Below are 15,957 nucleotides of genomic sequence, written 5' to 3'. Positions count from 1 at the left end.
TTAAAAACCCTTACACCACAAGGTTTAAATATAGATTTTGACTTAGGATGTTTTTTATAATGGCATTTTCTAGTTTTTAGTATTAAGTTTTAGTAGTTCCCTCTGGGTCTATCTTTGCTATGAAATTATTCTTATTTAATATTTTTAACTATCATATATTTATTATTGAATCTTTTAGTTAGACCCTAACAGATAGTACAGTGGTTAGGGAGTTTGTTTTAGACACAATAGGTCCGAGGTTCGAATCTTGGACATTTCTGAGCACTTTTTTTGAGTATATATTTTCGTTTTTTTGAATTTTTTATATATTAAATATGCTAATTTTAAATATACCGCTCTGAGGAAAGGGTTCTTAAATCTAAATACTGATACAGACTAAATCTAAAGACACAGGTATTCTGGTTGATATATTGATTATAAATTTTTCAAATATTCTAAATACCCTAGTTGAAAGAAGTATAGCCTAGTTGTTAGAGCTATATTGTGGGGACTCAAAGGTCCCGGGTTCGCCTCCCGTAGTGTTTGTAGTATTTTTCACTTTTTTACTTATCTTTCTGAAAGTATTTATTTTACTAAAATAATCATCCACCCCTATATGGAAAGATGGGGTACTGGCATGGTATATAGTTTTTGGATATCAAAGGTTTTTTGGATATCAAAGGTCGTTGGTTTGATTCCCATCAGGCGTCATTCTTTTAAGAATAATTTTAAATAAATTAGATTTTTATAAAATAATTTTACATATTTATTGTACATTAAGTCTTTTGTATTAATGTATTATGCCAGTGTGAAGATGCCGGATTTTATTTTATATATATATATATATATATATATATATATATATATATATATATATATATATATATATATATATATATATGTATTATACTTACTGTTCTTTTTTCTGTTTAATGTTTTTTTCTGTTTATTATTTTCTAAACAAATTACCCTTGGTTTAATGTTATAATCATATGGATATTTGTATTAGAAGTTTTCACTCGATATTTTATATTGAGGTATATATGCATATTTGTACTCTGTTTAAAGATCAGGTTTAAAGATCAGGTGGAAGTTAAAAACTCTGTTTAAAAATCAGGAGGCAGTTAATTAATCAGATCAGGTGTCAGTTCTGTGTTTAAAAGGAAGCAAACTGTCATCTTTCATTAGAGCTTGAGAAAGAAACTTTGGTTTTGAAACACGTTGCTCTTTAATTTCAGCTCCAGCACGGGAGCTTTTTATTTCTTCAAGCGAATAAACCCTCTTCTGGTGAGAACGGCAGTATTGGCCCTTTTAAGAAAAGGTCTTGGATGTTTAGTTTTGTTGGATCAATACTAAACCTGTAAAATAAACTGCACTGCATCACCTGGGTTTTCAGCCGCAACTTTCATACTCATATAGCCTAGCGCCTTTGCTTTACTACTCAAACCCACAAATTCTCCGTGGGTGGTTTAAGGCACGATCGGTGCTTGTGCTGATTGGAAGCCGGTTCCTGCTCTCAGATATGTGAGTACAGATATACGTTTTGATATTGGTCCTGATAATACACTAAGAGGACTCTCTATCTATAGGAACACAGCGTCACTTGCCATCACTGCTAGGACGGCCCTTCACAACCAGCTGTTCCTTCGCTTAAATTCTGGTGGATTGACATACAAGACTTTTAAAAACAGACTGCAATTTGGAATACGGCTTTCATACGAATACTACAGATTTCTTTTGGGTGCAATGCAATAGCCGTGTCCTACAGAGCCATACAGACTTTGCTGCACTTGTATCTCTTGTTTCTGTGTCAATTGTATTTGTGTATTATTTGTGATATTTTGTAATAGGTCGACCTATATTGTTTTGTGTAATAAATTACAATTTTTTATATTTCAGTTATTATGTAACCGGCATTTCACTCTGGCTATTAACATTGCATATCATTTTTTGATTTTTCATTGGTAATATTCACTTTTTTTATATTATTTATATATATTTTTATATTATATAACTGTGGATCATTCCTGTGTCCACTTTTGTGGTTAATCTGCTGCGCTTGTGAGATATAGGTTTTTTTCTAAGTTTTGATTTTAAATTAGTTTTTTATTGTTCTGATTTTACTATACTCTTTAGATTTTTCTAAGCGCTCCCTAGTATTTTTATTTATCTGGAGGGATGGGCTGCCTAGCTATCAGTCACTAAGCAGCACTACAAAGATGCGCCAATGGCAGCCAGTGAAGGATCGCAGCCAGATGATTATAGACGATGCAGAGGTGGTGAAGAAGATCACCAGGTATCGGAATATTCGGACAGCTGAGATGCTGGGATCAGATACCTCTAAATGGGAAGTTCCCATATGGGACTTTGAGCGACAAGTCAAAGTCGCCCTTGCGGTTTTAGGAGGGTCAGTTCCAGAGGAGATGTGCCTGGAATGGAGAGCCCTGATTCGGCTAGAGATGTGGGAAAATGCACTGGAGAATTGGCATGGCTGCAGAGGCAAAGTCCTGCCCTCCCCAGAACAGCGCTTCGGGGACCAGGTAAACTTGCAGCTCTGCTTACTGAGAGGACAACCCACAGGTAAGGGGATAGCCGAACTGAAGTGTCTGGTCCAAAGAGGTCGAGGATCGGTACAGAGCGTTATATTGGTTTGCAGACCGGTGGCAGTCGAGGGCAGAAACGCACTATTCCCTGGAATGTGATGACTTTGGTGGCCCCGGCTTATTATGGGAAGCATTTGAGGAGAAAGTTGACTTTGGTAGTCCCGAGGGATATCAATTTTGGGACATTCAAAGCAAGAGGCAGGAGCTGTTACAGCCATCGGAAGCACTTGCCTTAAAACCAGACCTGACATGGCTTATCTATAAGGAATGGTACCTTGAGGTGGATTACCTAGAACTGCTGGAAAGTGGTCCTTTACTTACTTCAGAGGCAGTGGCTCTAGTGGACATCATATCCATGGATGTTGGTCCGGGAGGTGTGGTTGAGACAGTGGTCTCCACAAGGAGTGCAGAGATACGGGGAAGTCGGCCCAGACCCCCAACCCCCTGGCATGGGGACCCTAGTCGCCCTGTTATCTCCCCAGCTGGACCCAGAGATTGTGGATCTAACTGACTTTTCCTCTCAGGTGTCAGATGCGGATTACCCAACAGAAGAGCAGGCAACAGGGCAGAGTGTTGTTGGCCTCTGCCCACCCCTAACCGGCACCCCAGAAAACAGGAATGACACCCTCACGCTGGCAGAGGGACCAGAGGAGCATGCAGCAATCCCAGCTGAGGAGCTGGCATTGGGACCAAGAGATGTCGGTCTCTCTCTGCAAGCAATGGCAGATTCCTATCCAGTACAAGTGGATGGGACTACAGTCTCCACCTGTATTCTCCAGGGATGCTGGGCATATGGCCCAGATTCGCAACAGCATGTTGGAGTGAGCCCAGCCACCCTGTCTTCTCTCCAGAGACTGAAAGGACTCCAGGGAGAAGGGACAGTCAGCACTTCTCCCCAGCAGCGGGTATGTTCTATGAGAGAGGCAGTGGTCTGCCGGGTGAGTGATGCTCTGTTTGGGACAATTTGTTTGGGGTACTGTGTGGATAAGGGCTTTGGGGGAATGGATCTATGGACTAACTTCTAAGTCAACCCGTCTGGGGTCTCCTCCTGTGTTAGTCTCCTTCCGAAGGGGGAGATATGTGACGTGAGCACCAAGATCTGAGGGCCTGCTATGGAACATTCTTTGGGCTGCAGGTACATGGGCTTAAGAATACCCAGAGACTGCATGGAAATGTGGAATTTTATATGCTGGACACCCCATGTACTTTCATAACTCTGTCTTATGTCCATGTCACCCTGTATCCATAAATACAGGATGGGTACAGGGTGTGAGTGCCCCTTGTGGGAGCAATTGTGACTCTATAAACCAAGTGGACATAAAGGACTTAATAGCTAATAAGAGCTGTTCTTATATTCTGTAATAAGATGTATTTTATTTACGTTTCAGATCTGATTGTGTCTCAGGAGTCTGTCTGGGTATACTGATTGCGTTCCTGTGTGATTATGTTAACTAGACTGCCCAAAATCACATTGTCTGAGTAAACTTTCTTCCCCAGTTAATTAACTTGATATGCTAATCTGTTTTACCTATGAATAGACAATTGTTAGAGGTTTGATGTATTGTTCATAAGTTTGCTTTACTGTTTAACCAATGCCCTCTGTAACCTGAAGCCAGGATGTATAAATATGAGTGATACTTTTAAATAAAGTGTTAATTTTTGTGTTCAGAAAACTGAGTGTTGCTTCAGATCTGTTCTCCTCCATAACTTTAGACTGCGGTCAAAGGGGGGTACCAGGAGCTATTGCTCTGGATAAAAGGATGTCCAGGACAAGGGAAGTGTTCTGACAGAGGTACTCATTTGGAGTACCAGGCGGTCCGACACAAAATATATATATATACACACATACATACACATACATACACACACACACACACGAACACTGGATAATTCCCACGGATGGCATCCGTATCTCCCAGGATATCCAAAAAGCAGACACAAGCAGGATTTGACCAATCGCCTTTAATCGACAAGCAAAGGCTAAACACCAAACGTTTCGGCTTTCGCAGGAGCCTTTGTCAATGGAAGCCAAACAGACATATATATCTCACCTAACCAGTTTAACAGGAACCAGGGTGCAAGATTCTAGTATTCTAGTGCAAGATTCTAGTATATATCAAAGAAGAAAATTGCACTCACTGGGTTTAAAACAAACAGAAAGTTTACTAGCGTGACGTTTTGGGGTATTCACCCCTTCCTGAGACCTGGGTCAGCTACCTGGGTGCATGAATGTAACTCATACATATACCAAAATAAATGCACTCACAGGTGTATTTATTTTGAGATATATATATATATATATATATATATATATATACACACACATACATACACACACATAATAACCTTACAAGTTTCCTTATTAACCCCTTTCCTTCTGAAAAAAATAGAAGTGTGGTGCGCAGCTGCAATTAGTGGCATTCCAATTACCAGAAAACAGAATTTATGTTTACCTGATAAATTACTTTCTCCAACGGTGTGTCCGGTCCACGGCGTCATCCTTACTTGTGGGATATTCTCTTCTTCCCCAACAGGAAATGGCAAAGAGCCCAGCAAAGCTGGTCACATGATCCCTCCTAGGCTCCGCCTACCCCAGTCATTCGACCGACGTTAAGGAGGAATATTTGCATAGGAGAAACCATATGATACCGTGGTGACTGTAGTTAAAGAAAATAAATTATCAGACCTGATTAAAAAACCAGGGCGGGCCGTGGACCGGACACACCGTTGGAGAAAGTAATTTATCAGGTAAACATAAATTCTGTTTTCTCCAACATAGGTGTGTCCGGACCACGGCGTCATCCTTACTTGTGGGAACCAATACCAAAGCTTTAGGACACGGATGAAGGGAGGGAGCAAATCAGGTCACCTAAATGGAAGGCACCACGGCTTGCAAAACCTTTCTCCCAAAAATAGCCTCAGAAGAAGCAAAAGTATCAAACTTGTAAAATTTGGTAAAAGTGTGCAGTGAAGACCAAGTCGCTGCCCTACATATCTGATCAACAGAAGCCTCGTTCTTGAAGGCCCATGTGGAAGCCACAGCCCTAGTGGAATGAGCTGTGATTCTTTCGGGAGGCTGCCGTCCGGCAGTCTCGTAAGCCAATCTGATGATGCTTTTAATCCAAAAAGAGAGAGAGGTAGAAGTTGCTTTTTGACCTCTCCTTTTACCGGAATAAACAACAAACAAGGAAGATGTTTGTCTAAAATCCTTTGTAGCATCTAAATAGAATTTTAGAGCGCGAACAACATCCAAATTGTGCAACAAACGTTCCTTCTTCGAAACTGGTTTCGGACACAGAGAAGGTACGATAATCTCCTGGTTAATGTTTTTGTTAGAAACAACTTTTGGAAGAAAACCAGGTTTAGTACGTAAAACCACCTTATCTGCATGGAACACCAGATAAGGAGGAGAACACTGCAGAGCAGATAATTCTGAAACTCTTTGAGCAGAAGAAATTGCAACCAAAAACAAAACTTTCCAAGATAATAACTTAATATCAACGGAATGTAAGGGTTCAAACGGAACCCCCTGAAGAACTGAAAGAACTAAGTTGAGACTCCAAGGAGGAGTCAAAGGTTTGTAAACAGGCTTGATTCTGACCAGAGCCTGAACAAAGGCTTGAACATCTGGCACAGCTGCCAGCTTTTTGTGAAGTAACACAGACAAGGCAGAAATCTGTCCCTTCAGGGAACTTGCAGATAATCCTTTTTCCAATCCTTCTTGAAGGAAGGATAGAATCTTAGGAATCTTAACCTTGTCCCAAGGGAATCCTTTAGATTCACACCAACAGATATATTTTTTCCAAATTTTGTGGTAAATCTTTCTAGTTACAGGCTTTCTGGCCTGAACAAGAGTATCGATAACAGAATCTGAGAACCCTCGCTTCGATAAGATCAAGCGTTCAATCTCCAAGCAGTCAGCTGGAGTGAGACCAGATTCGGATGTTCGAACGGACCCTGAACAAGAAGGTCTCGTCTCAAAGGTAGCTTCCATGGTGGAGCCGATGACATATTCACCAGATCTGCATACCAAGTCCTGCGTGGCCACGCAGGAGCTATCAAGATCACCGACGCCCTCTCCTGATTGATCCTGGCTACCAGCCTGGGGATGAGAGGAAACGGCGGGAACACATAAGCTAGTTTGAAGGTCCAAGGTGCTACTAGTGCATCCACTAGAGCCGCCTTGGGATCCCTGGATCTGGACCCGTAGCAAGGAACTTTGAAGTTCTGACGAGAGGCCATCAGATCCATGTCTGGAATGCCCCACAGTTGAGTGACTTGGGCAAAGATTTCCGGATGGAGTTCCCACTCCCCCGGATGCAATGTCTGACGACTCAGAAAATCCGCTTCCCAATTTTCCACTCCTGGGATGTGGATAGCAGACAGGTGGCAGGAGTGAGACTCCGCCCATAGAATGATTTTGGTCACTTCTTCCATCGCTAGGGAACTCCTTGTTCCCCCCCTGATGGTTGATGTACGCAACAGTTGTCATGTTGTCTGATTGAAACCGTATGAACTTGGCCCTCGCTAGCTGAGGCCAAGCCTTGAGAGCATTGAATATCGCTCTCAGTTCCAGAATATTTATCGGTAGAAGAGATTCTTCCCGAGACCAAAGACCCTGAGCTTTCAGGGGTCCCCAGACCGCGCCCCAGCCCATCAGACTGGCGTCGGTCGTGACGATGACCCACTCTGGTCTGCGGAAGGTCATCCCTTGTGACAGGTTGTCCAGGGACAGCCACCAACGGAGTGAGTCTCTGGTCCTCTGATTTACTGGTATCTTCGGAGACAAGTCTGTATAGTCCCCATTCCACTGACTGAGCATGCACAGTTGTAATGGTCTTAGATGAATGCGCGCAAAAGGAACTATGTCCATTGCCGCTACCATCAAACCTATCACTTCCATGCACTGCGCTATGGAAGGAAGAGGAACGGAATGAAGTATCCGACAAGAGTCTAGAAGTTTTGTTTTTCTGGCTTCTGTCAGAAAAATCCTCATTTCTAAGGAGTCTATTATTGTTCCCAAGAAGGGAACCCTTGTTGACGGAGATAGAGAACTCTTTTCCACGTTCACTTTCCATCCGTGAGATCTGAGAAAGGCCAGGACAATGTCCGTGTGAGCCTTTGCTTGAGGAAGGGACGACGCTTGAATCAGAATGTCGTCCAAGTAAGGTACTACGGCAATGCCCCTTGGTCTTAGCACAGCTAGAAGGGACCCTAGTACCTTTGTGAAAATCCTTGGAGCAGTGGCTAATCCGAAAGGAAGCGCCACGAACTGGTAATGCTTGTCCAGGAATGCGAACCTTAGGAACCGATGATGTTCCTTGTGGATAGGAATATGTAGATACGCATCCTTTAAATCCACCGTGGTCATGAATTGACCTTCCTGGATGGAAGGAAGAATTGTTCGAATGGTTTCCATCTTGAACGATGGAACCTTGAGAAACTTGTTTAAGATCTTGAGATCTAAGATTGGTCTGAACGTTCCCTCTTTTTTGGGAACTATGAACAGATTGGAGTAGAACCCCATCCCTTGTTCTCCTAATGGAACAGGATGAATCACTCCCATTTTTAACAGGTCTTCTACACAATGTAAGAATGCCTGTCTTTTTATGTGGTCTGAAGACAACTGAGACCTGTGGAACCTCCCCCTTGGGGGAAGCCCCTTGAACTCCAGAAAATAACCTTGGGAGACTATTTCTAGCGCCCAAGGATCCAGAACATCTCTTGCCCAAGCCTGAGCGAAGAGAGAGAGTCTGCCCCCCACCAGATCCGGTCCCGGATCGGGGGCCAACATTTCATGCTGTCTTGGTAGCAGTGGCAGGTTTCTTGGCCTGCTTTCCCTTGTTCCAGCCTTGCATTGGTCTCCAAGCTGGCTTGGCTTGAGAAGTATTACCCTCTTGCTTAGAGGACGTAGCACTTTGGGCTGGTCCGTTTCTACGAAAGGGACGAAAATTAGGTTTATTTTTGGCCTTGAAAGGCCGATCCTGAGGAAGGGCGTGGCCCTTACCCCCAGTGATATCAGAGATAATCTCTTTCAAGTCAGGGCCAAACAGCGTTTTCCCCTTGAAAGGAATGTTAAGTAGCTTGTTCTTGGAAGACGCATCAGCTGACCAAGATTTCAACCAAAGCGCTCTGCGCGCCACAATAGCAAACCCAGAATTCTTAGCCGCTAACCTAGCCAATTGCAAAGTGGCGTCTAAGGTGAAAGAATTAGCCAATTTGAGAGCATTGATTCTGTCCATAATCTCCTCATAAGGAGGAGAATCACTATCGACCGCCTTTACCAGCTCATCGAACCAGAAACACGCGGCTGTAGCGACAGGGACAATGCATGAAATTGGTTGTAGAAGGTAACCCTGCTGAACAAACATCTTTTTAAGTAAACCTTCTAATTTTTTATCCATAGGATCTTTGAAAGCACAACTATCTTCTATGGGTATAGTGGTGCGTTTGTTTAAAGTGGAAACCGCTCCCTCGACCTTGGGGACTGTCTGCCATAAGTCCTTTCTGGGGTCGACCATAGGAAACAATTTTTTAAATATGGGGGGAGGGACGAAAGGAATACCGGGCCTTTCCCATTCTTTATTTACAATGTCCGCCACCCGCTTGGGTATAGGAAAAGCTTCTGGGAGCCCCGGGACCTCTAGGAACTTGTCCATTTTACATAGTTTCTCTGGGATGACCAACTTGTCACAATCATCCAGAGTGGATAATACCTCCTTAAGCAGAATGCGGAGATGTTCCAACTTAAATTTAAACGTAATCACATCAGGTTCAGCTTGTTGAGAAATGTTCCCTGAATCAGTAATTTCTCCCTCAGACAAAACCTCCCTGGCCCCATCAGACTGGTTTAGGGGCCCTTCAGAACCATTATTATCAGCGTCGTCATGCTCTTCAGTATCTAAAACAGAGCAGTCGCGCTTACGCTGATAAGTGTGCATTTTGGCTAAAATGTTTTTGACAGAATTATCCATTACAGCCGTTAATTGTTGCATAGTAAGGAGTATTGGCGTGCTAGATGTACTAGGGGCCTCCTGAGTGGGCAAGACTCGTGTAGACGAAGGAGGGAATGATGCAGTACCATGCTTACTCCCCTCACTTGAGGAATCATCTTGGGCATCATTGTCATTGTCACATAAATCACATTTATTTAAATGAGAAGGAACTCTGGCTTCCCCACATTCAGAACACAGTCTATCTGGTAGTTCAGACATGTTAAACAGGCATAAACTTGATAACAAAGTACAAAAAACGTTTTAAAATAAAACCGTTACTGTCACTTTAAATTTTAAACTGAACACACTTTATTACTGCAATTGCGAAAAAATATGAAGGAATTGTTCAAAATTCACCAAAATTTCACCACAGTGTCTTAAAGCCTTAAAAGTATTGCACACCAAATTTGGAAGCTTTAACCCTTAAAATAACGGAACCGGAGCCGTTTTTAACTTTAACCCCTTTACAGTCCCTGGTATCTGCTTTGCTGAGACCCAACCAAGCCCAAAGGGGAATACGATACCAAATGACGCCTTCAGAAAGTCTTTTCTATGTATCAGAGCTCCTCACACATGCGACTGCATGTCATGCCTCTCAAAAACAAGTGCGCAACACCGGCGCGAAAATGAGGCTCTGCCTATGATTTGGGAAAGCCCCTAAAGAATAAGGTGTCTAAAACAGTGCCTGCCGATATAATCTTATCAAAATACCCAGATTAAATGATTCCTCAAGGCTAAATATGTGTTAATAATGAATCGATTTAGCCCAGAAAAAGTCTACAGTCTTAATAAGCCCTTGTGAAGCCCTTATTTACTATCTTAATAAACAAGGCTTACCGGATCCCATAGGGAAAATGACAGCTTCCAGCATTACATCGTCTTGTTAGAATGTGTCATGCCTCAAGCAGCAAGAGACTGCTCACTGTTCCCCCAACTGAAGTTAATTGCTCTCAACAGTCCTGTGTGGAACAGCCATGGATTTTAGTAACGGTTGCTAAAATCATTTTCCTCATACAAACAGAAATCTTCATCTCTTTTCTGTTTCTGAGTAAATAGTACATACCAGCACTATTTTAAAATAACAAACTCTTGATTGAATAATAAAAACTACAGTTAAACACTAAAAAACTCTAAGCCATCTCCGTGGAGATGTTGCCTGTACAACGGCAAAGAGAATGACTGGGGTAGGCGGAGCCTAGGAGGGATCATGTGACCAGCTTTGCTGGGCTCTTTGCCATTTCCTGTTGGGGAAGAAGAGAATATCCCACAAGTAAGGATGACGCCGTGGACCGGACACACCTATGTTGGAGAAATGTATGTCTGCTATTTATGAAAAATGGGTGATCCCAGAGAAGCTTTTACAATCATTTGTGCCATAATTGCACAAGCTGTTTGTAAATAATTTCAGTTTTTTTACATTTGGCAGTGAAATGGTGCCATCAAATATAACAAAATGCACCTATCAATACTTTGGGTTGTCGACTTAAACAAAAAAAAAAATATAGTTTTGACATTTCTGTTTTAATGGAATGATAGCAAAAATGCTAAAAATTCTCCGGTATTTTAGGACAAGTTCTTTTCTGAAATTCCCAGCAGCAATGGGGTAAATGATAATGATGCTAATCAAAGCAAAGCAACAATGTGTAGTTCATCCATATCGTGCAGTACAGATGTTAGTATTGGTTTTGCAGATCTTTCTTCAACAAACTAGGAATGAAAATTGAATGGGATGAAAATTGTAGGTGCTCAAAGCAGATGACAGGATAAGGATCAGTGAGTTCTGCTGAATTGTAAGTTTTGTTTTTTTTCACTTTCACTAACAAACTGGCCATTTTACTTATCACTGACTGATTCCTCTAGTTAGATTTATGGAGCCATGCTTTGACTTTGGGATATTTATCTGCCACGTCTGCCAGCTGTTTTGGAGCACATGCACGTTTTGATATTTTAAATATAGTGGTGGAGACTCTAGGCATTTCCCTTGTGGATCAGGTTACAGAGTGATCATATTACTTATTGCTCATGTAAACTGTAAGTTTCCAATTGCAGGGAGGACAAATATCTTGTTTATGGCTACCATTGTTTAACCACATCATCTCAGTGACATAAAAACTAAGTAGCATTATAATACACTTTGTAACTACAGATATTGTTGAAATCTAGATAAATGAACATACTAGGTTAATGCAATTTTTAAGGCATTAACACTTTGCTGCCTTTTTTTTTTCTATGAGACCAAACTCCTCCAACCAATCATTTTATATGGTGGAGCCAAGCCAGACTTGTGACTGAGATAAGACAAGGCACGCCACATTCTGTTAGCAATGCTTACATTGTTTCGCAGTTCCGTATCTAATAACCCTTGCCGAGTCCAATTATGGAAAGAAATGTAACAGAGTTAGGCTTGTAAAAAATGCAGTGTGAACTTCCATTTCTCAGAAACAGGAAACTCACAATTGCAACAAAAGAGGCCAAAATAAACAATTAACCTTTTAGCGCCGTAATGGCGTTGTATTCCGTTTTATTCCGTCCAAACAGCGCTGGGCTTTAGCGCCGTTATGATGAAATACAACGTCATAGCCGTTTGGCTGTCTTGAAGCCAACGGCGCTTCCTGGATGTGATCGCAGTCTGGAAGGTGTGTCTAGCGTCATAGGGATGCCCCCCTGACCCGATCCCATAATAGAAATCTCGCGATCGCATGCCCAATCACAGGATTTCAATTTGTCTACATCGGAACGTTGTTCAGATGTAGACATTATGACCCTGTCATTAAAAATGGTTAAAGTATATTGCAAAGTTATTTCACAACACATAATAAACAAACAGAAATATTTTACAATATCAAATGTCACTTTTTGAACATACATTCAGAATATGCAATGGAGATTATAAAAAAAAAAAAAATACAGTGAGAAGGGAAAAAAAAATAGTGGTGGCCACGTAACAAGGGATAAAAGCACCACAATAGGAGTTTAGGAGACGTAACAGAATTAAATCTAGTCTTGGCAAAATAGTTAAAATAATTTTAGAAATTTCTTGGGACATTCGAGAAGAAATATGAGAAAGACAGTATAGGTCTGGTGCAGAAAAGTAGATTTGGGTGTGATCATCATACAAATGATATTGAAACCTGTGGGACTTTATCAAGAAACTAATGATGTTGTTAGATTGAGAAAGGAAGGGGACCAAGGACAGAGACTTGTGGTACCCCAACAGAAAGTGGCTACGGAGCAGACGATGCACCATAAAAGGCTAGACTAAAGTTATGGTTAGACAGGTAGGATGGGAACTACGAAAAGGGCTGTGTCACAAATGTCGAAGGATTAAAGAGTTTGGAGCAAGAGAGGGTGGTCAACAGCATTAAAGGCTAGTAAATACTATGGAATATTCTAGAACAAAGCAGCCATGGCTGGTTTGCACCTATACTTGCCACAACATAAGAACCTTTACAAGACAAGCATACCTGGGTTACTTTTATGTGATCATGCGGCGTTGGCTCACACAAGCCTGTTAGATCTGGATTATAACTTCGTCCATCGGGGTATAGGTAGCTAAAATGACATTTTCAACAGTTAGCAAAAAATAAAGTTCAGTTCTTATAAAATAAACAAAGAAAATGTTAGATGACGCTCAATAAATATATTGGCATCATTTGTATTTGTAGAATACATTAACTACAAGATGTTTTTCACAGGTTTTGTCCTAAATTACATCTTCCCCCAATAACTAAATAATAAAAAATGTTTTAAAAAAAATTATTAATAAATCGTAGACTAATTTAATAATGGCCTATCACCTGAAAACAATCATTCAGAATCTTAAGTGCACTCTAAAACCTGTCACAAAGAATCATCCAAAGCACTTACTAAACAGCCACCTACAAGACATCTTATGTAATGTTTTTAATCCTGTGTAACACATTTTTTCAGGTTATTTAACTAAGTAAAACAACAGAGAGAAGAAAGGTGGACAGCAGAGGAGCACTCAAAAGAAAAAAAGGGGAGCAATATAATTATGCTAAAGGGGCAGGGGTAAGGAAACCCTATTAGGGAAATGGATAAAACATAGCTTTTAATGAAAATTAATTAATATAGTGTAAAGTGTAATGTGTGCATTAATACTTAGATTAAAAACTGAACTAATATAGTTATTTTGAAGTCTCTTCAGCAACTTTATTAGACCAGTTATTTTTGCTTTGTGGTTGCTGGCTCACTATATTCTTTCAGTTTTTTATCGAAGTATTAATGCACACATTACACTTAACACTATATTAATACATTTTCATTAAAAGCTAAGTTTTATCCATTTCCCTGATAGGGTTTCCTTCCCCCTGCCCCATTGGCATAATTATATTGCTCACTTTTTTTCTTTGAGTGCTCCTCTGCTGTCCACCTTTCCTCTCTCTGTTGTCTTACTTACATTGATTACGGACTGTGACACCCCCCACACATGAGACTTAATTATTTACTTATATTATTGGTTATAGTGGGGTATTAATGGATATTTCTTTAACTATACATTTATTTGTACTTTTTTTTTATATATATTAAAGGCCATTCTTTCGGCTGGTATTAAAAGGGATACCAGCCGAAACCCCCAAGGGGACGAGGCAAAGGAGAACCGAGGAACCGAAAGGTCCCTTAATACAAAAAAAGAACACCTCCAAGAGTGGGCCCAGCTCATAGAGACCCAAATAGGGAAAGGACTCACGCCTATACAAGCGAAACCCGGGATAAGACAGGGCACAGAGACAGAACAGACGTCTCTCCAACATCCTGCAAGCATGGAATGCCACTAAAGAGGCAAAGTCCTCCCAGCGTCTGAACATAGATTACCAAAGTATTCGACCATGAAAAGTGTGTAATAGACCCAGGATAAAAAAAAACCCAAGTATGAAAACACAGAGTTCATAACAGGACGACACAGAGGGTGCTTATGAGGAAGAGGCAGTCAAGCAAGAAACAAACCGCAAAAGCAACCCCCAGACAGAGGGCATGCTCCAGGCAACCTAAGCCGCCGGACCTACCCACAGGTACTTAAAAAGGGGAACACAAAGCCTCCATCAAGGCCCCCCGAGAAGGAGAGAATACCCTCAGAACCCGAAGGAAGAGTAAACCCACTTCTGAAATCAATGGAGCAAGGTGAACGGAAATCTATATCCTAGCAGATTGAGCTAACAGGATAGACTCAACAAGCTCACACATCCAAAGGAAACTGGAATCCGAACGCAGCGCCTTAAACCGCTCGGTCATCCTGACCTGCAGACCCACACCCAGCTGGACCAACCCAGTCTCAGGGATCCAAGAAAGGGGAACAAAAGAATCCCGAAACTGGTACAGAAACGAGCATAAAGATAGCACAGCCATCCCCACAGAGTACAAGTATAACCGACTCTGAAAACAGACAAGACTATAGACCTAAGGATCTATCAAAACAAAGGTCCAGCAAGTCTGATTTGGAGCCACCAAGACCCCAGGGGAAACCAATCCCAATTTTCTATGTCCCGACCAGGAGAAGACCCAAGAAAGGACTCCATCTCCATAGGGAGGAGAATATCCCTGAAAGGATGAGGCTGGAAGGACAACAACTGTCCTCAAGGCCCGAAGCCACCAACTAATGGAAAGATTAATCCCCAACACAAAAGTCCTAGAAAAGTACCCCCCTATAAGTAGCTTGCCAAGCAGAGGCACAGCCAAACCAATAGCCTGCAAAGAAGGTAATCCACTGGTACACTGGCAAGCTGACCAGGGGAATGCAACCCTAAGGTGCACCAGAAATTGGACATCCAGCTCCAGCAGCTGGGTATGAACCAACAACCCTTGAGGCGCAAGTCACACAGCTAACCACTAGATGACATGGGTTACTCTGTGGCAAAGAGCAAGAAATATATCGAAAACCTGGCCAACCATGACCAGGTCAGGTAGATGGAGCAAGGACATAGCCCAAGTTCCCACTACCGTGCAACACCCCAACCAGCCCTGAGATCCAAGATTCCAAAACTACCCAAGACTGGGTCATGAAAAAAGCCAAGTGAAGCTGCAGCAACCGGAAGTCTAATGGAGAAAAACAGGTCATGGGCACCTAATAGTTCAGGCAAACCTTACCCTAGAACTAAACACCCCAACTGGCCAAAAAGCCAGACACAAGGGATATAGATGCATATCCAGAGAATCCGGATAGCGAGAAGAACCTGAAAGCTCCGACCAAAGGAAGGAACCACCCCTAGCTAAAGTCCAACGCTCCAAAGAGCAAGGCTAGAAGGAATATGAAGATACTCTTCAAAGCTTCAGGACAACCAAGGGATACCTCGAGGTCAAAAAAATCCTACTAGCAGGACTAGTCTCCCTATCACCTGCGCACAAGCAGAGGACACAATGAA

The 15,957-nt window shown here is 41.8% G+C and overlaps 1 protein-coding gene across 3 annotated transcripts in view; it reads right to left on the bottom strand.

Moving 5' to 3' along the window:
- The window catches only part of CBLB (Cbl proto-oncogene B), a 657,992-nt gene that overhangs the window by 288,817 nt on the left and 353,218 nt on the right, over positions 1-15,957 (bottom strand). For all 3 annotated transcript variants that reach the window (XM_053707540.1, XM_053707541.1, XM_053707542.1), the window contains exon 7: positions 13,042-13,129. In XM_053707540.1, coding sequence (XP_053563515.1) covers positions 13,042-13,129 — 88 coding nt within the window. The remainder of the gene's footprint in view (positions 1-13,041; positions 13,130-15,957) is intronic.

The sequence above is a fragment of the Bombina bombina genome, chromosome 3 (genome assembly GCF_027579735.1).
Source record: "Bombina bombina isolate aBomBom1 chromosome 3, aBomBom1.pri, whole genome shotgun sequence".
Classification (NCBI taxonomy): domain Eukaryota; kingdom Metazoa; phylum Chordata; class Amphibia; order Anura; family Bombinatoridae; genus Bombina; species Bombina bombina.
This window is presented reverse-complemented; position numbering and strand designations above follow the sequence as displayed.